The 19044-nt window shown below is 53.6% G+C and overlaps 1 protein-coding gene across 7 annotated transcripts in view; it reads right to left on the bottom strand.

Annotated features, from left to right (window-relative positions):
* The window catches only part of NPRL3 (NPR3 like, GATOR1 complex subunit), a 35505-nt gene that overhangs the window by 11594 nt on the left and 4867 nt on the right, over nt 1-19044 (bottom strand). For 5 of the 7 annotated variants that reach the window (XR_002647470.3, XM_089896468.1, XM_022594288.3 and 2 more), the window contains 4 exons: nt 12321-12450; nt 10975-11049; nt 6194-6347; nt 4937-5018 (listed from right to left, as the gene is read on the bottom strand). Coding sequence is in view for 6 of the 7 variants with exons in the window: in XM_089896468.1 (XP_089752594.1) it covers nt 4937-5018; nt 6194-6347; nt 10975-11049; nt 12321-12450 (441 nt within the window). In the remaining variant the exon portion in view is untranslated. Of the gene's footprint in view, nt 1-4936; nt 5019-6193; nt 6348-10974; nt 11050-12320; nt 12451-16439; nt 16519-19044 lie in introns of those variants that run through there. The other 2 variants (XM_022594293.3, XM_022594291.2) reach the window with 2 other exon arrangements.

The following is a 19044-nucleotide window of genomic DNA, read 5'->3' as shown; positions in this document are numbered from 1 at the left end:
GTTCGGGCTCCTGGGGCACAAGTTACAGCCCTGCACTTGGGGGCTCCCACTCAGCGGTGCCGAGAAAGACACAGGGAATCGTAAGCAAACTGTGTGAACACGAGAAGCCCAAGAGAGTGGTAAGAAAAGGGATGGGGGGAGGGTGCAGGGGTGTGTATGGGTTGGGAGGGGGCTTGGGACAGGCCTCATGGAGACTCAGCTGCAAGCGCCGAATCTGGGTACCAGGGAAACGAAGAGTCAAGGCCTGTGCAGACTCTCCACCATGTCACTGTCCCCAGAGCCCTGGCCACACAGTCTGGGCACATGCTGGCATGGGGTCCTCTTCTCTGGGGGGAGACACACCCTCCCTGGGTCCCTAGTTTCCACGTGGACTTTACTCCACGTTCCCAACACTGGCGACCGCCTCCCGTGGGGCACTTGGCACTGAGGCTGGTGCCTCTTTACAAACAAACGGAGCTCTGTAGTGTGCAGACCCTGAGCGCCATCTCCAGCAGCACCCGAGGGCCAGCTGCACGCCCAGGCGAACCCCGGGACACCCTGGAACAAGCCAGGAGGGAGGGCGCCGCACTGGGAATGTCCTATAAACCCCACCGCCATCAAGAGGTGAGCCCGGAGCTGTGCTGAGGTCTGTCAGGAGGAGGAAAGAGAGATGTTTGCCCTTGTTTCTCAAGTGTGTGCGGCTTTAAGACAAGACTAGCAGAGTAGAAGTTGGGCCCGAAATGGGTCCTGGGAAGCTCTCACTTCTATTTGCCGGCAGTTAACGGTTGGGTTTGGGAACTCTGAGGAAAAACACTGCCCCTGTGTGAGGCTTATCCGGCCCCTCACACAGCTCCGAGACGCCGCCCCGCCTGCGACTTGAGATAGATGCTCCTCCAGAGCCCGCGTCCTGAGGCGGCCACACCGGCCTTCCAACAAGCTCTTATCTTTCACACCCCAGACGACTGTGCACCAGCTCATTTCATCAGCTCACACCTCAGCATCCTAGAGAGAATTTCAATTCCTAACCTAACGTCCTCCTCTAGCCTCGGACCAGTCACCCTTCTTCCTGCCCCAGGCCAGAGACCTTCGAAGCCAGCCCTACACCCTTTGGTCCAAACACAACATGCACTGGGACGAAACTGCACATGACCCACGAGGTCTGGGTGGGCTCCAAAAGGCCAACCTTGAAATGTTTAAGTTTAGGTTTAAGTGCGTTTCATGGCAACAGAGACTGAAATTCCCAGGATACTTGCAGACGTGTCTGTGGGCCCACCCCTGCTCTGGATGGGCAGCAGTGAGGCAGCATCCCCAGCGCACACAGCACCGCCCACAGGCCCGGACCTGGGTGGCTTCCCCAGGCTCCCAGCCTCCCGGGCCCACCACAGGCCCTGTCAGCTCTGAGAACTCTTCAACAAGCACTCCTTCGAGCCCCACGGAATCCACATCAACGGGACTCGTGTTTACTCATCCCTTCAACCACATGCCGAGCACGAGGGCTGTGTCACAGAAAGCGAGGGGATGTCCCTGACCTCATGGGGTGCTGTCACTCAAGTCACAAAGCTGCAAAGGCAGACACAGGTGCTGGGCAAGTTGAGGCGGCCACAGGCGCCTAAGTCCCGGGGCACAGGACCGCCAGGCCACACCACAAACCCGGATTTTAATTAAAGCAGCCAATCCAGAGCCATTCCTTTGCAAAGTCCCACCCCAACCCCTAACCTCAACCAGTTCTCACAGCTTCCAGCCTCTCACTTCTGCTCTGAGAACGCCCTTCCCAGGGGTCAGCCAGCAAGTCTCCACCAGGAAAGAGCTGTATGTTCCCCACCGCCTGCGCAGCCTCCCCTTCTTAGCTCCAAGGTGCAGTCCACCCTGCAGGAGCAGAGTGGGCCAGGCCAGGCCCTCGAGGCCAACATGGACCTGGTGGGTCAGAGGGAAGGCCACAGACCAGGGGGCTCCTGGGAAGTCTCAGAGCCGCTGCTGTTGCCAGGCGGGGACAGGGGACGGGGAGGACACCGATGCCCCTGGGACTCCTGCGGGAGAAGCACTGCCGGTTTCCCTGGGGCCGGACCCAGGACCCAGGAGCCTGTTTCCAGACCCCACTTGGTCAGAGTGAGGTCTGGAAATAGGAAGGAGGGGGTGGTGTTTCACCTGGAGGAAACTGACACACCTCGGTTCTGGAAGGAATCTAAGTGCTGAATGGTGGACCCTGGCAGCTGTTTTTGCCGCAAACGCTGACTCCTGTCCTTGGAACTAGTGCCACTAGAGGGTGCTGGGCTGCCCCAAGTCCCAGCTCGGCCGGCCCAGCAGGTCACCAAGGAAGCAGCCAACTCTCCAGGGCCTCATTCCCTCCAACTTTCCAACACAATTCAAACCTAAGAAATCACAGCTCATTATTCACTTAGAAACATAAAGTCTGGTTCTGGTTTGCTTTTTATTGTAATTCCACGTTAGCGTGAACTTAGCTTGTAGTCTAATCCTACTTGAGGCATGCAAACTCCCACTCAGAAAATGGCAACAGTTTCCAAGGAAGGGGTTTCTCATCCAGCCCACCCAGACCAGAGGGCAGTAATTCTTACTGCAGGAAAAACTGCCATGTGATCATGTGGATAAAAAGAGACAGGGTCAGACTACAAGACCAGAAATCTGTTCTGGGTCAAGACCAAGGCTTCGCCAAGAGGTCTCCAGAGCAGGAGGGACCAGAAACCAAGGCAATCATGCAGCAAGGGGCGTTTCACGCTGCTCTGATTTCCCCCAACGCCCAGAGGTCACCGAAATAAAGAAACGGAAACTCCAGCCCGGACGCACACCCCAAAGGACAGCTCTCCCTCCCACATAAAGGCACCTGTGCCCCCAACAGAACACGGGTGAGGGGGGAAAACTTCCCTGGCGGTCCAGTGGTTAGGACTCCGCTTTCACCACAGAGGGCGCAGGTTCAACCCCTAGTCGGGGAACTAAGATCCCCCAAGCTGTGCAGCTGGGCCAAAAAAGAAAAAAAAAAAAAAAAACAGGTGAGGAGTCGGAGCAGAGCGCTCACAGAAAAGGAAACAGGGATGTTCCACACGTGAAGTCGGGCACACCTGCGTTCAGATAAAGCTGCCCTGAGACCCCGTCCTCCACACATCACGGTGGGCTGTACCCAAAAGCTCACAAGACCCTGTGCTGGCAAAGCTCAGGTGCTGCTGATGGGAATGCAGACTGAGCCACAGAAAGAAGCGCCTCCAAATGACACGCACACCTGACCTATTCAGCCCGGCAATTCTACTTCTAGGAATTTATCTCATGGATGCACAAGCACTCGCACGAAATAACACGGATATAGTTGAGCAGCACCTCTTTCAGCAGCAAAAGCTGGAGTCAATGATGCCCCAGGGAGGCGGCAGGCAGCTGTGCAGCAAGAAGTCAGTCCCTGTTTACCCACAGACAGACGTCTGTCGGTAAGCTGCACGTCAAAGTGAGGAGGTAAAGGGCGAACCGTGCACTCAGTGCGCTCTGGCTACGAAAGGGTTCACTGTATGTGCTTTAGCACCTTGCGACGGGGCGCACGACACTCACTGCCCGATGCGACGCACCTGCCACCAGGAAGGAGACCTGGCGAGGGAGAAACGGGAAAGAAACTCTGTGCTCTGACTTTCAGACTCAAAGGACAGGTGACCTTTTCAAAGGCTTAAGTTAAAAAAAAGGAAACTTACCAAAAGGTCATAGTGATTATCACTGGGTATGGGATTATAGATGATTTTTATTTCCTTTATATTTTTTTATATTTCCTAAATGTTTATAATAAACACATATCATTGGTGAAATCAGAAAAAATATTAACATTAAAAAAAAAGAAAGGGACTTCCCTGGTGGTCCAGTGGCTAAGACTCCACGTTCCCAGTGCAGGGGGCCCAGCTTCAATCCCTGGTCGGGGAACTAGATCCCGCACGCCGCAACTAAAGGTCCCACACGCTGCAGTGAAGATCCCCGATGGTGCTGTGGCCCCAGCTCTCAGATCAGGTCCACCTCCAGCAGGGAATGTGGGTCCACTGGACAGAACGAAGCCCCGAGAAAGCCAGGGTGGGGGAGGTGCGGGAGCAGAGGAGAATGTGGGCAAGTTGGGGGTGGTGGAGAGGAGAGAGGCCTGCACCTACACACTATCTGTCCAGCAACATGCCTGGTGCTGCAAGGTCCCCTCAGCCCTGAGAGGCCCCTGGTGAGCCAACTGGCCAGATGCACTTGGGCAGACAGCCCCCCACCCCCATTCCCCATCCCATCCCCACTGCAGACCCAGGGCCAGGGAGCAGTGGTCAGAGCCACACGGACGCTCTTTAAAAAGAAGAGAAGTGGGGCTTCCCTGGTGGCGCAGTGGTTGAGAGTCCGCCTGCCGATGCAGGGGACACGGGTTCGTGCCCCAGTCCGGGAAGATCCCACATGCCACGGAGCAGCTGGGCCCGTGAGCCATGGCCGCTGAGCCTGTGCGTCCGGGGCCTGTGCTCCGCAACAGGAGAGGCCACAGCAGTGAGAGGCCCACATACCGCAAAAAAAAGAAAAAAGAAGAAGAGAAGTGCCTTGCTGGTCCACATTTAAGAGAGTTGGTGCTGAGCCACTAATATGAGCAGTGTCTCCAACGCCTGCTGCCCTCACACACTCAGGGTCCCAAACCCCCACGACCCCGGTGCGGGGGAAGCAGAGCCAGCCCCAGCCCCAGCCCCTGAGCCTCAGTCTCCTCGGGGGTGAGGTGGCGACAGTGGCCGCGCCTAGTGAAGGTGGGCCTGGAACTTGGCACGGTGCTGCACTCAGTCAGCGTCACCGTGCATTTCAGGTCCCGCGCTCAGCTTTCTTCAGGTTCATTTTCTGGCTAAAGACAAGTCTGGAGGTGACCGTCCCAGCGGGGCTCCTCCCCAGCCTCCCCCCATCTCAGGCACAGCAGGGAAACGGCACCAGCCCGGGGAGGCCCATGGGAAGCAGGCCACCGTCTCACCTGTCGTAAGCGTCCTTGAGGTCCCTGGCCAGCTTGCACTTGGGCAGGATGTGATGGAACGGGGACTGAGGCCCATCATTTGCTGCAAGAATTGTAACACAGAGGACTCAGAGTCTGCACAGCGAGGAGCTTGCACAGGCCAGAAGACAAGCTTAACCTAAAAAGAATTTTAAGTGGCTGTAAACCAAACATCAGGAAATTCTCCACCGGTGTGCTCAACCGTCTTTATACGGGATGTCTAGATTTACCCTTCACCAGTGGCCCAACCTGACCCTGTAGCCACAGCCCTCGCACCCTCACAGGAAGAAACCCTTCTGCAGCTACCCTGCAGGCTCCCCGCAGGCTGCCAGAGCCACCCCCACCTCAGACCAATCACTCCCTGCCTCACTCCACTCCTTCCCCCACACACTTACACCAGTGCAATTTATTTTCATGATCCAAAGGCTCTTGTTAATCTTTTCTCATAAATGTCTAACAAAAAATATATGTACTTAAATTGAACTTTTAAAAATTTCCTGTGAAAAAGTCACAGATTCTAAAGAGAATGTTTAAAAAACAAAACTTCTGGATTGTTATTAGCTAGTACATAACTGGGCAAAACAAATATATTACACATTTTGACAACTAACTGTCAAACATCAAAAGATAACTTTTACTGAAAAAATGCACCCGAGTGACACAGTTCATGTACACTTCTACTTATTGCTAAAATTAGCCCCGGCTCACTGGCGAATCTGTTCCTAGTTTTCTGTTATGGAGGTGCTGGCCCGAGAAGACGGAGGTGAAGTCTGTGACAGGTGGGCATCTCTCTGCTCTGAAATGTTGACAGTACACCAAAGCCTCATGGGGATCTATCATCAGACATTACTTTTAATAACTGGTCAGCCGATAACTCAGTTGGGTCCCCCTTCAATTTAGGTGAAAGCAAAGAACTCCCCCCACCCCCGCCGCCAGCTCAATCTTCCTGCTGCCCCTCTGCATGCCCCCTGCTTCAGGCACCTGTCCAGCAGGACCAGGGCGGGGCAGGCGGTGCCTGACCTGCAGGAAGAGCCACCGTGCAGGGGTCTGGGGGGAGGGGAACGTTTTGGGCTGGGAAGCCACTCCTGGAACATCAGTTCAGGAATCTGGGTCTAGCTGTGTCCCTTGGGGATCTTCCTGTGCACCCAGGGCATGCTCAGCCCACCATACAGACCATTAGTTTCCACATCGGCCCACCCAATGGGGTCCCTGCCCAGAGAGGCCGCCCGCCGCCCTCACCGTCAGCCATGGCAGACACCTCGTCCTGCAGTGCCAGGATCAGCTTGGCCTCCCGCGTGAGGTACTGGCAGCGGCGCTCCTCATGCTGCAGCACGGTGGCAAGGCGGCGGGAGAGGTTGTGCAGACAGTTTATCACCGATGGGTCAGCGTTGGCCTGCAGGAAAGAGGCCACAGCCAACTCGATCGTAGCACATGCACTCGGGGAGGACATACAGCAACACTCAGAGCCCCTCTCTGGGTGCCACCACTGTCCCCAGTCCTGGGTCCCCTCTAGGGCCTGTCCCAGCAACGTGGGCATGGAACGGCCGCCTGGACGGAACACAGATGGCTCCGTGGGGGTCCCCGGTGGGGAGGGAGGGGGGACACAGGCATTTCTAAAAAGCAGAGAGAGGTGCCTATGCTCAGGGCCCCAGGCCAGGACCATGCAGGAAGGCAGAGGATGCTCAGGCATCCACTCTGGACGTGACAGAGGCAGCCCAGTGGCACAATGGAAGGCACAGATCCCATCAGCCACCTGCTGTGCGACCCCGGGTCACAGGCTCTCATCTGAGAAAGGAGAACAGTGGCCCCTCTCTCAGCAATCAGTCAACATGTCAAGTGCTCAGAACAGAGCAAAACCCCTGGCAGTGTCTGCGGTCACCAATGTGCCACTGAGTGCTAGTGGACAGGATCGGCTGTGTGAGAATTTGGTCACACAGCCCATGTTACAACAAGGACACAGTGTGAGAAACAGAAGCACCAGGCCCACTGTTCAGTGAAGACCTGTCCTCAGGGTAAACAGCTCTTCCTGAGACCCTGGCTAACAGAGAAGCCAGGAGGCGCCAGGCCATCCCCTTCCCTCCGCGCCCATGCTCACTCTGGGACCTATCAGGGGCCACAGCCAGGCCAGGCGGGCGCATCCACCCAGGCCAAGGGTGGGGCAGGCAGCTGTGGGGTCTGTGAAGATGGGACACGGAGCAGATAACCAGCCACCGTGACTCAGCGCTCCAGGAGGCCACCAGAACAGCTGAGTCATCCCGTGGGTGGAGGTGGGAGGAGTGGTGCCCACGATTAGAACCTCTGGTCGTCCCGCTCCCGGTTATCTACAGGCAGGGCCCTGCGGTGAGTGTCCACAGCCAGGCTCCTGGGCCAGACCCTGACCTGACTCAGTAAACCCGTTCACCACCTGGAGCTGGAGACACTTTCTGAGCTCCTACAGACCGATGTTCGCCAAGAGAACACACCCCAGGCAGCACACCTGTGCGGGGACAGGGCTGAGGGCCGACTCCACACCGGGCCCACCTACGGGCAGCAGCCCTGCCCCAAGCCCAGGACAGCCCCTCAAGTGTCCCCACAAGGTCACGGAACGGAGGGATTTGGGGTATAGGGTGTACACAACTGCCTCAGAACAAAATGTTCTGCTTTAGATTTTAGAGAAATCTGTGTAAAATTCCTCCCCGCAGCAAAGCAGAGAGAGGAGAATGACCTGGGCGCATGGTTACTTCCTTGAAGAAGTAGCCCAGTCACACCTGAGAGCCTCATCCTCCATCACGCTCCTACTGGCTAGGGCACAACGGTGTCGCAAGTCAGGCGTCTGGGGCCGCTCGCTTACACTCCGGGATGAGCGAGGATGGAGCGTGCCTGGGTGTCCCAACCGGCTGCACAGGCCAGGCTCGGCTCAGGGTGCCCACAGAGCCTGGGCTACGTGGGGTCACAGTGAGAAAGCGACCACCCAGGATGTGCCAGCCCTGAATGGAGCTCTGAGAAACACCCACTCTCCCCACACGCGACGTGAAGCAACAGTGAAGTGTAGGGATTTGCCTGCGAGATTTTCTCACCCTGAAACTTGTACCCAAATCCAGTCAGGCCTTCAGAGCTAACGTTCAGCTTGCGGAAAACACACGGACATGGAGCAAGCCTGACTGCACACTGAGATGGGTCCGACCGTGGACCCTTCACAGGACAAAGGAGGGGAGAGTCAGAGACCTGGAGACACAACCCCCAAGCTTGTGTGGGCTGGCTTCTGGTTTTCACCCAGGTTCAGACAGGTCAACGGGAAAAAACGCTGTGGCAACTAGGGCACGTTTCCATGGACCAGGTACTAGTTGATACCAACTTACGGTGAGTTCTGTCAGGTATGGTATAAAATAGCTGTCCCCCCTTTTCCAGAGATGACTTCTGAAGTATGTGGGGGTGAGCAGACATGAGGTCTGAGACTTGTCTTGAAATACTTGAGCGATGGGTTGGGGGCAGATGGAGCCAGGGTGCAAGGCAGCAGCTGTGGGATCTCAGAGACAGGTGTGCAAGGACCATCAATCTATTGTCACTAACTCAGGGTTTGTTTACAACTTTTCAAAGTAAAAAGGGTGCACATTTTTTTTTTAGCATGCACATTTTTAAATAACTACAGAAAAGAAGAAAAAAACTGGCCCACCCTTTATGCTATTTTAAATTCCTCCCACTGTTCACCTCACGGCCTCTGTGCTCTGAAATCCTACACTGCCCTGTTCCCACTGCTTTAACCTGGCAGTGAGCCACCCACCCGCTCCAGGGTCTGGCCTCGCCCCCATTTCTCATCTTCAGTGGCCACAGGACGTTCCAGTGTGTAAAACCACTACCCTGTCTAATCATTCCCCAACTACTGGATACGAGGATTATTTCCAGGCTACTTATTATAAAACTCTTCGTACAACTTTAAAATCTGCCTGTTTTCTTGACTGTCGGGTCCATGGGTGTCATACACTCCGCTATCACACCCTGCTCCCCAGAGATGAGGGCTTGCCAGCAACGTCCAGGGTGGGGCCGAGGCTGCTTCTCATGGCCCACCCCACAGGCGCTATCAGTGCTGACGGGGGGAGAGCACTGGTCATGGTTTTGGTTTGTCTGTCTTTAACTTGAGTTCTCTTTGTGGATGTCTGTATTACGTAATGATATAAGTAATAAAGGGACACTGTGAAAATGCAAACACTATGGAAGTGCACGGAGCAGAAAGTAAGAGTCTCCTCTCGGAACCTCAAGTCCCAGGGACAGACACCAGGAACAGCTGACTTTGTTTTAACTTGCAGCTCTTTATTTATCAACAAGGTGGGACAGTTTTAAGAATTAAGCTCCCTTCAGAAAGGAGAAAGGAGAAGCTCCATTCAGGAGCTTTTCCCTAGCATTTTTTTGATTCTGAACTCTTCAGTGAGACCTGTGGTCTTCACAACAGAAAAGCCTCAGTGGGAAAAACACTGAGACTAAGGCACCTGATATGACAGGCTCCCTCCTGCTCAGGCTCACCCGCGCCACAGCAAAGGGTACAGAGCACACTGCTCCTTGTCACCAAGATCTAGCCACTTTCTCACTAACACTTCTGCACAAAAGCCGTCGTGCAGCCCACATGTGCCCAGCCAGAAAGAACTACTGGATTCTTTGGTGAAAACCGACAGTGGGATATTTCTAAGGAATGCCATTATTTAGCAGTATGGAATATATACATTTCCTAAATTTCAAAGTCCCTTCATAGTAATACCAGCCAGTCCTTACCCAGGGGTGCTTTTTATATTTATTTAGAGCCCTTGTATTTTGACAGCTTTATTGAAAAGAAATTCCCTGTAACTAGTGAAAACACAACTTCAGACAGTGCTGGGAACTGCCAAAAGAAATAATTACACTTAATTATAAAACAACAGAAAATAACAAATGTTGGCAAGTATGTAGAGAAATTGGAACCCTCGTACATGGCTGGTGGGGATGTAAAATGGTGCAACTGCTGTGGAAAACAGCCTGGCAGCTCCTCAAATGGTTAAACATAGAGTCACCACGTGACCCAGCAACTCCACTCCTAGCTATCGATCCCAAGGGAAAGGAAAACCTGCCTACACAAAACTTGAACACAAATGTCCTTAACAGCATTGTTCTTATAGCCAAAAGGTAGAAACAACCCAAAAGTTCACCAGTAGATAAACAGATAAAGTATGGTCTATCGTACAATGGAATATGATTGGGCCACAAAAAGGAATAAAGTACTGATATACATTATAACATGGATGATTCAATTAAAAGATTATTTTTTTAAAAAACTAAAAATAATTTTTAAAAACCCACAAGGACCTGCTATATATCCCTACTGTATAGCAGTAGAGATATATATGTATCTATAGATATACATGTGTATTCTTTTTCAGATTCTATTCCATTATAGATTATTACAAGATACTGAAGGTAGTTCATATATATACCTAACTGAATCACTTTGCTGTACACCTGAAACACTGTAAATCAACCACACTTCAATTAAAAAAAAAAGATTATAAAAAAATGGATGAATCTCAAAATCATTATGTTAAGTGAGAGAAGTCAGACACCAGAGGTCACATATCGTAGGATCCCTTTTATGTGAAACATGCAGAACAGGTACATCCACAGAAAGAGAAAACACATTAGTTGTTTCTGGGGGCTGGAGGAGGGGAGAATGAGGAATAACTGGTGTCCTTTTGGGGCAACAAAAACTGGATAGTGGCGATAGTTACACAACACTGCTACCAGATGCCACCAAAATGTCTCTTTAAAATGGTTAAAATGGTAAATTTGATGTTATGTATATTTTACTTAAAAAAAAAGAAAAAAGAGGGAAACAATGAAGTTAGATTCTTCCAGCACCCCAGGGGGGCCAGTGCTGTGCCCACAGCGGTCTGAGCTCTAAGTCAACAACACGGTCACTGGAAATGAGCTCTGCCCTCTCACCCCCTCCCCACCGCCCTCCCCAACCCTCCTCCCCACCCCGCCTCCCTGATCTGCTCTTCAGCCATTTATACACTCACCCTCAGTGCAAATACCACATTAAAAAGAATCATGGTGGGAGCCTCCCTCTTCGGAGATGGATCTGTTTTGGAGACCTGTGAAAGAGGCATAGTTCTAGTGAATGAGAGCCACCACCTCCCAAGAAAAGCACTTAGAGCTATTACTTCAGGCAGGGAAAGTGTTCCAGAATACAGCAGAACCAGAGAAAAGCAGAGCCCTAGGTCTCTGATAAGCGACCAGCACCTTTGCACAGGCAAGTGCTGGCTGCATGGACAGACAGTCACAGTGGAGAAAGGAGCAGGAAGGTGCTGTGACCCAAAGTGACAAGACTGTCCCAGTCACCTCGAGTGAGCTGAGGTGCCCAGCGGAGAAAAGGTGGAGAGGTGCCCAAGTGGCTGGAGTGCTCCCTGACCAGACCCTCCCTTCCCCACGCCAACCCCCGTGCCCACTTGAGTCCTCCCAGGCAGGACAAGTACTCAGGACAATGCTCCCACCCAGGAGAGACAGGGCTGCCGCTGGGGCACCCAGCCAGCCCAGGGCCCAAACACCAAGCTGCCAACAAGTGTTGCCACCAGAGGGCAGAGGAGTCCCTGGGCCATCTCAATCAGGCCTGTCACCATCCCTGTCCGTCCATGTCTCCAGGCCGGTACTGCCAAAGCTCCCCTCCGTCACCCACAGGCCATCAGTGGGGCTGAGCCTGTCTGAGCAGCATAGGTGCCACCACAGCCATCTCCTCAGCCATGGCCCCCTGCCCTGGTGCCTCCATGTCTCAGAAGCTCCTCCTGTGGGCTTAGTCATGGAGAAGATCTGAGGACCACAACCCAGACCCTCACGGGATTTCTGGATTGTGTAAGTGGAGCTAAGTCTTGTGCTGTCACATCAAAACCCTTCAGAATCTAAGTGACACGGTATGCAAAGGACTGACTGGCAGCTTCTGGTGTGCAAATTCCCTTGGGTAACAACAGTGCATTCAGGCCCCATCAGAGAACGTATAGAGAGGGTGTGGCACAACAGTAAGAGCTAAATTAATAACAATATTGGCTATGATATCACTTAATAAGAAGAAATGCCTGTACTGCTTTATATAAAGTTCAAGAATCTGACAAATGCTGCTTAACTCGTCCTCTTGGCCTCCCCGCAGAAACTGGCATCATATCTACAAAGTAGAAGGCCACAGTCAGGAGAAAGGCTGGACGCAAACAGCAAAAGCTAAGGGCAGGGGCTGAGACACCAGGGCAAGGATGCCTGTGTCCTTCTCTGCCAGGCCCTCAGGGCCCAGGAGGAGGTGCAGCTAGGCAAGCACCTGACGGGATCTGCTGCACGGGGCTGCCTTCTACAGGCCCGCGTCAGCCCAGGGAGGGCGTACCTGGCCCAGCGCGTGCTGCAGCAGCGTCGGGTGCCCGACAAAACGCACGTTATCGATCTTCAGTTCAAACTTCTGCCCACACATTTCAGACTTGGTTGCCAGAATTGTTGCCAGAATGACATCTGAAAACCTTAAAATTAAAAAAAGGTAGAGTGGAAAAGAGTTAACCAAGTGCCACAGCACCAGACCTGCTGCCCCAGGGGTAGGGGGTAGCTGCGCGCAGGGTGGCTCTGCCCCCACTGCTGACCTGTAAGCTTCTGACAGTCTCCCTTCTTTTTTTTGGACATTGGAGATTTTTCCTTTATTTTTTATTTATTTATTTTTTGATGTGGACCATTTTTAAAGCCGTTATTGAATTTGTTACAATATTACTTCTGTTTTATGTTTTTGGTTTTTTGCCCCAAGTCATGTGGTATCTTAGTTCCCCGACCAGGGATCGAACACGCACCCCCTGCATTGGAAGGCGAAGTCTTAACCACTGGACCACCAAGAAGTCCCTATTTTTTAATTTATTTTTGGCTGCATTGGGTCTTTGTTGCTGTGCGTGGGCTTTCTCTAGTTGTGGCGGGTGGGGGCCACTCCTCGTTGCAGTGTATGGGCTTCTCATTGCAGTGGCCTCTCCTGTTGCGGAGCACTGGCCCTAGGTGTGCGGCCTTCAGTAGTTGCAGCACGCGGGCTCAGCAGTTGTGGCACGTGGGCCCTAGAGCGCAAGCTCAGTAGCTGTGGTTCACGGGCTTAGCTGCTCCGCGGCATGTGGGATCTTCCCAGACCAGGGACCAAACCCACGTCCCCCGCATTGGCAGGCGAATTCTCAACGACTGCGTCACCAGGGAAGTCCCCCGACAGTCTCCCTTCTGAAGCAATCCCCAAGACTAGCGTCGCAAAGTCACCAGAACTACAAGGCGGAAGGTGCGTGCTGCCACCCTGGCCCCCGCCCGCCTGGGAAGGCAGGAGGAGCAAGGCACCTGCCTGGAGAGGAGGAAGCTGCGGGAGCCTGCGTGGCTTGTCAGGGTGGGGGCCTCCCCCACCGGCCCAGGCGTGTTGGGCTGCTCCCCTCAGCTCCCGGGACCCCCACCCCTCAGTGCTGTGCGAAGGCCGAGGGGAAGCACGAATTGCAGCGTATTGATCACTCTCCTCACAGCTCGGCTGCCGGGCCCTTCCCTTATCCTCAACACTTAAACCTTCCAGTTTTTATTAGGGAAGAAAGGTTCCAGACACACTAGATGTGCAGACCCACTGACTGACATGGACGGAGGGCTGGACAGGGCTGGACACCATGGAGGAGGAATGACTGGGTGCAGGTAAGAGCAGTTTGGATATGATCCCTGTAAAACTGCCCCTTTTCCAGGCTCTTCTGCACCTTTAGGTCTCCTTCCTGCCTGGGGGGCGGGGGGGGGATCAGATAAGGGAGAGTCACTGCAGGGAGGAGAGGACAGTGCAGACTCTTATCTCAGAGCCCAGGCTCGGGGCCTCCACTCTGGAAACTCGGATGCACCGTGTCTAACCTGGAGCCAGAAGGCAGACAAGTCCTGTGCTCATTTCTCCACCTGGGGAAAGCATCTCCATCACGCAGGTCGGAGGACAGGTTGTGCTGAGAGGGGCCCCAGCCTCCCTGGGGCCGCATTCTGTCCTAAAGAGCCCATCAAGGACAAACACTCAGCGTTGAGTCCTGGGCTTTCCCGAGGAGCTGTGGTGAACGGGCACCACACCAGATACTTCTCTCCAGGAGGCCCTTGCTCTAGGGGGAGGGAAGCACTTCACACCAGAACCCTCGTCTTCAGAGAAGGGAAGGGTGCTGCACACTGCTGCAACTCCAAAACAGCAAACACCTCCAGGATAAACAGATCTAGGAGAGGGGCCACTAGCTCCTGGCTCCTCGCACACTGCAGGGCTCACCAACCGATGCAGGAGTGACTCAGAGCCACCTGTAGCAAGGGCCTGGCTACGCTCGACCTGCACCGAGCAAGACAAAGCCCGGGACTTCCCAAGCCTCTCCCCTCCAGAGGGTGGGGAGCCTGGGGGGGGTCACGCTGGTGTCCAGCCTTCCTCCAGGACTGACGTGGTCTTCTAGGCATCCTAAGTCGCCCTGTGGCTCCCAAACAAACCAGATGCAGAGGGTCTGTCAGAATGGGCTGCCATTCCACTTGCACAGTCTGGGCTGCGGTCAGACCTTCTGACACCGATACCATCAAAGACATTCTGGGACACGCGGCCCCCACAGCCAGAGCCCTTGGCCTCCCCTGTGGGTGCCTCCTCCCTGGAGTACTGCTCCCTGGAGTGATTAAACCAGAGACGGAAGATTCCAGTGTCTCCGACCAGAATCATTACATGCTTTCTTCAAAAGCCCCCAGTGGCTCACTCTGCCCTGGAAGCCGCATCTGAGGGCCCAGTTAGGGTAACGGAGGGCCCAGGGTGGTGGAACCTAACAAACACTGCTGCCCTAGAGCCTGACCCAGTGCCAACACTACCCGCCCTATCTGAACAAACACCTCCCTCTACTCTGCCACCCACTGACTCAGGACACACCAATAACAGATAGAAAAACAACCTCCCGCCACCCCAGAGACTTCACTTTTTACTGTGATATCCAAAAATCTCCACCAAAAACCTCTGCTCTGCCACGAAGAGCCTCAGATGGGCCTGAGCCCTGGCCCTCAGCCACCATTCCAGGAACCTAAGTTAGCCGGGCTGTGGGATGGGGACTGAGATTCAGACGCAAGAAGTGGGGGCCTAGCTCACGACTATAAACGTCCAAATCCAAAGGCCAAACAGAAAGCGCTTTCCCCGCTTGGGCCCAGAGAGGCCGGGGTCTCCAAAAGCAGCCAACCAGAAAGCCAGGTGCTGCTCAAGTTAAAAGCCACACTGCCCTAAGTGGCCACTCAGGGAGGTCCCTCTGCTGTTTGGCCACTCTGCTTGTCTGAGCAAGTCTGGCCCACAGAGAAATCCACTCACCAGAGCTTAATATTACACACTGATGACAGAAAAAAACACTTGAGCGGCTTTATACTTTATACAGCATCTGCTGACATAACATGCACAAAGACAGAGTTACGTCCATCATGACATAACTGCCATCAATAGCAAATCGAAACAAAAACAAGTGTCAATGTTTGTTTGTTTTGGCCACGCCACGTGCCTTGAGGGGTCTTAGTTCCCTGACCAGGGATTGAGCCTGGGCCCTGGCAGTGAAAGCACCAAGTCCTAACCACTGGACCGCCAGGGAATTCCCTCAATATTTGTTTGTTGTTTCCAAAATTTAGAAGAATACTTTTCCCTTGTTTTGATGGTGAAAGGTCTGGTAAATATATTGTAACACAATAAAATCGCTGCTACAAAAACTAACATTTAGAGATTAAGAAAGAAAACACATTTAGAAAGATGAATCAGCCCAGCTGGAAGACAAGTCAAGACCTTCCATTCCTGCTGAGACACTTGGGAACAGGGCTTTTTCTCTGACCTGGGCAAAAAAAGAAGGGACAGCACGGAAGAGAGCTCGACTCTGCCCCCTCCCGTTCTGGGGGCTCCCAGATGCTCTGTGCACCTCCAACACCCAGGAGGTACGCCCTGTCGGGGATGGGAGGGCCCCACTGTATCCCTGCCTCCCAGAGAAGTGTCATATAAACCCCATGGGAACATTTTTGCCTCTAATGGGCACACACAACAGCATCCAAGCCCAAGCATCACATGGAACACTCAGCCCTTGGTAGAGACCCCCACTAAGCCCCTCTGATAAATGAAGGCAAGGAGCAATGATCAAGGGTCTCTCTGGGGGGCAGCAGGTGGGTGAGACAAGCAACCTTGCTCCTGCTTGCCAACCACCCTCCCAGGGCACGGTGTCTGCCTGGAGGAGGGGGCATTTGTGTGCATGCCTAGTCCCAGAAGTCCCTGGTGCCAGCCAACCCTGTCTTGGCACTCAGGTACAGAGAACCAGCTAACTAAGTCCAGGGGGAGAAAGGGCAGGGGCTGTGGAAAGCCTGGGCACTCATGGGGCACAGGGCAGTGAGCCTGTGTGCCCGTCAGGCCTTCTCCAACACTGAGGGAAATCAGGAGTCCAGCACAACCACGGGAGAATGCGGCAGGAACTGAGACAGAAGGACGGTGGAGAAGCCTTGGCCTTACCCTGCAGCCAACCGCCCATCGCCTGGAGGACACGGCTCGCTGAGACAGGAACAGGACCATCGAGACCAAACAAGAACACAGCAACTCTAAAAATCATGAAGAGTTACGAGGTCGTGATCAACACAGTGCTACGGTCTGGCAGAAGTACCACCACTTACATTAACTACTGAGGTCAAGGCTAAGCCACTCTGCCACACAAGCAAGAACAGACACTCCCCACGTGGAAGACGTACTGCACAGTCTTTCCACCAACGCTCCAATTCTTACGTGTGAACCCAGGCCGGGCAAGAATGAGTCAGTTCTCAGAAGCAAGAGCAAGGCCAGAGGACACCAGTCAGAGCCCAGCACCACACGCACTAGCTAGACGCCTGGGCACAAGTGTTCAATCTTCTGACCAAACCGTCTCAACAAGATCAAATGAGGTCCCACAGGTAGAAGCCTCACGAAAACTGCAGAGCGATGATGAGTATCTCAGCCCCAATTCCCGAGGTCCTGTGGCCACTTGCAGAGCTTACCTCCCTAACAGGAAGACCGCACCTTTCCTAAGCTTGACCTTCAGGCTGTAGAGAAAACAGACAATATCCATTTTCTTCTCTCCCTAGTGAATTCTAGAAAAGGGTTAAAAGAATTGTGATGGTCAATTCCTGTACCCTGAAACACATCATCATGATGATTCATCTCATAAAACTAGCCCGTGCTCTAAGGCAGTGCAGCCAACAAAGCTTTCGACACGATGGAAAGACACTAAACCTGCGCCTTCCAACACAGTGGCAGCTGGTCACGTGGGGCCACTGAGCACCTGAAATGCGGTCAGTGCAACTGAGGAACTCAATTTCTTTCTTTCTTTCTTTTTTGGCCACACCGCACGGCTTGCGGGATCTTAGTTCCCCAACCAGGGATCGAACCCACACCCTCGGCAGTGAGAGCGCAGAGTCCTAACCACTGGACTGCCAGGGAAGTCCCCGTTTCTAATTTTATTTAATTTCAGTCCACCTCATTTTAAACGGCCACCCGGGCCAGGGAGGACAGCCCTGGGCAGCGCAGCTCTGCGTCCTCCCTCCCCTGAGGCCAGCCATCACCACACGCAGAGGCAACCCATCAGGCCTATTAACGTGCCTTTGACCTGGCAAACCGACAAGCAGGAACGTTCCACCGGTTGCAGAAGAAAAAGCACCTCTGAAAATGACAATCAAGGAAAATGGAGAATGGGTGTGAGGCACCGTCACTGCGTGGCTCCGGGAAGATGTCTGGGCTGGGACAGCGCCCCCCGGGTGCCAGGGCAAGAGCAGGAGCTTGGCAGGTCTGTACAACAAAACGCAGCTGGGCCCCTGGGGGTACTGACCTGTACCTCTGAAGGTGGGGTGGGGAGTGGGATCACCAGGTGCTACAATGTGTTAAAATGACCAAATAGAGGCATTCTTCAGTTTTATGAATGTCTAAAGAGACCAGCTTGTTCTCCTTAGGGAACAAGCATGTCTGGGGTCCCGACAGACCCACAATGTCTTATTCCCTTCCCCTGGTTTCCTCTCTTCATTATGCTAAATACAGAATGAATTCCCCAGAAAACATCCTCATGGTCATTTTATTACAAGCCTCTGAAAAGTAACTGCAGCAATTAGGTGCTGCCAGTCCTCCTCACAGACTGTTCGAAGAGCTCTTTCTGAATCTTCAGCAGCCCGAGCCTCACGTCACGGAGCAGGCGGGTGGCCAGCCCTGCTCTGAACTCTCCATGGCACAGGTGGGGGACAAAATGCACTCAGCGGGTGTGCAGGGGCAAAAGCTTTCTATGTGCCTCACAAACAAGAGTTTGTTCCCTGTTGCCATCTTTAAAGGACACGACATCCACAGGCCTCTAAGTCAAGCAGGATGACCCACGGGGTATCCAGCAGCACCCCCCCACCACTGGTCCCTCTTCCAGAACCCACTCCCCTCAGAGATAGTCACTGGTCATGCCAGAGGTCCCTGACACCCTTACACAAAGGGATACAAACCCCTCTTGGAAGTACACAGCACTATGGCAGGTGTGGTGCCGTGTCAGAGAACTAAGGGAAACCATACTAACGCACTGCATGGCGAGGGCCCAGCATGGGGACCTCAGCTACTTTCCCACAGACGTTACCTCACGCAGGACTGGCAATTTACACTCTTTTCTCCTTCATCTGGGCCTGAGTTACAATTCATTAAGCTTTAAAATGAACATAAGAAGGCAGAAGTGGTCATTTCTCAAGGCTGCCACCCAGAAAGCACTTCCCAGAGAGAAGAGGGGTAGCATGCACAGGAAGGAACAGGACCTGCCTTTCATCCGGGCCCTAAAAAGCAAGGGTCACGACAGCCCTGGCTCTCAGGCCACCTCACCACCTGGACAGGCTGTGCTGCACCCAAGCACCTACATTTGACCTCTGGACACGTGCTTGACGACTAGGGTCTGAGGACAGCACCGCGATCTGCCGTCCTGCATGTTCCTCTCATGGGAGATAAATGTTCTGCAGGGACACGGCTTCATCTGTTCTCCAACCTGCCCTACCAACCACACAGCCCACAGCAGGACCATAAAGCCAAACTAGGCAGAAAGCCAGAGACTGGCAACACAATCCCCACCTCTGTC

This window comes from Delphinapterus leucas, chromosome 15, assembly GCF_059928025.1.
Source record: "Delphinapterus leucas isolate spDelLeu-1000000601 "Yukka" chromosome 15, BTC_Dleu_Yukka2, whole genome shotgun sequence".
NCBI classification, from domain to species: domain Eukaryota; kingdom Metazoa; phylum Chordata; class Mammalia; order Artiodactyla; family Monodontidae; genus Delphinapterus; species Delphinapterus leucas.
The sequence above is the reverse complement of the archived record's forward strand: the minus strand, read 5'-3'. Positions and strand labels throughout refer to the sequence as shown.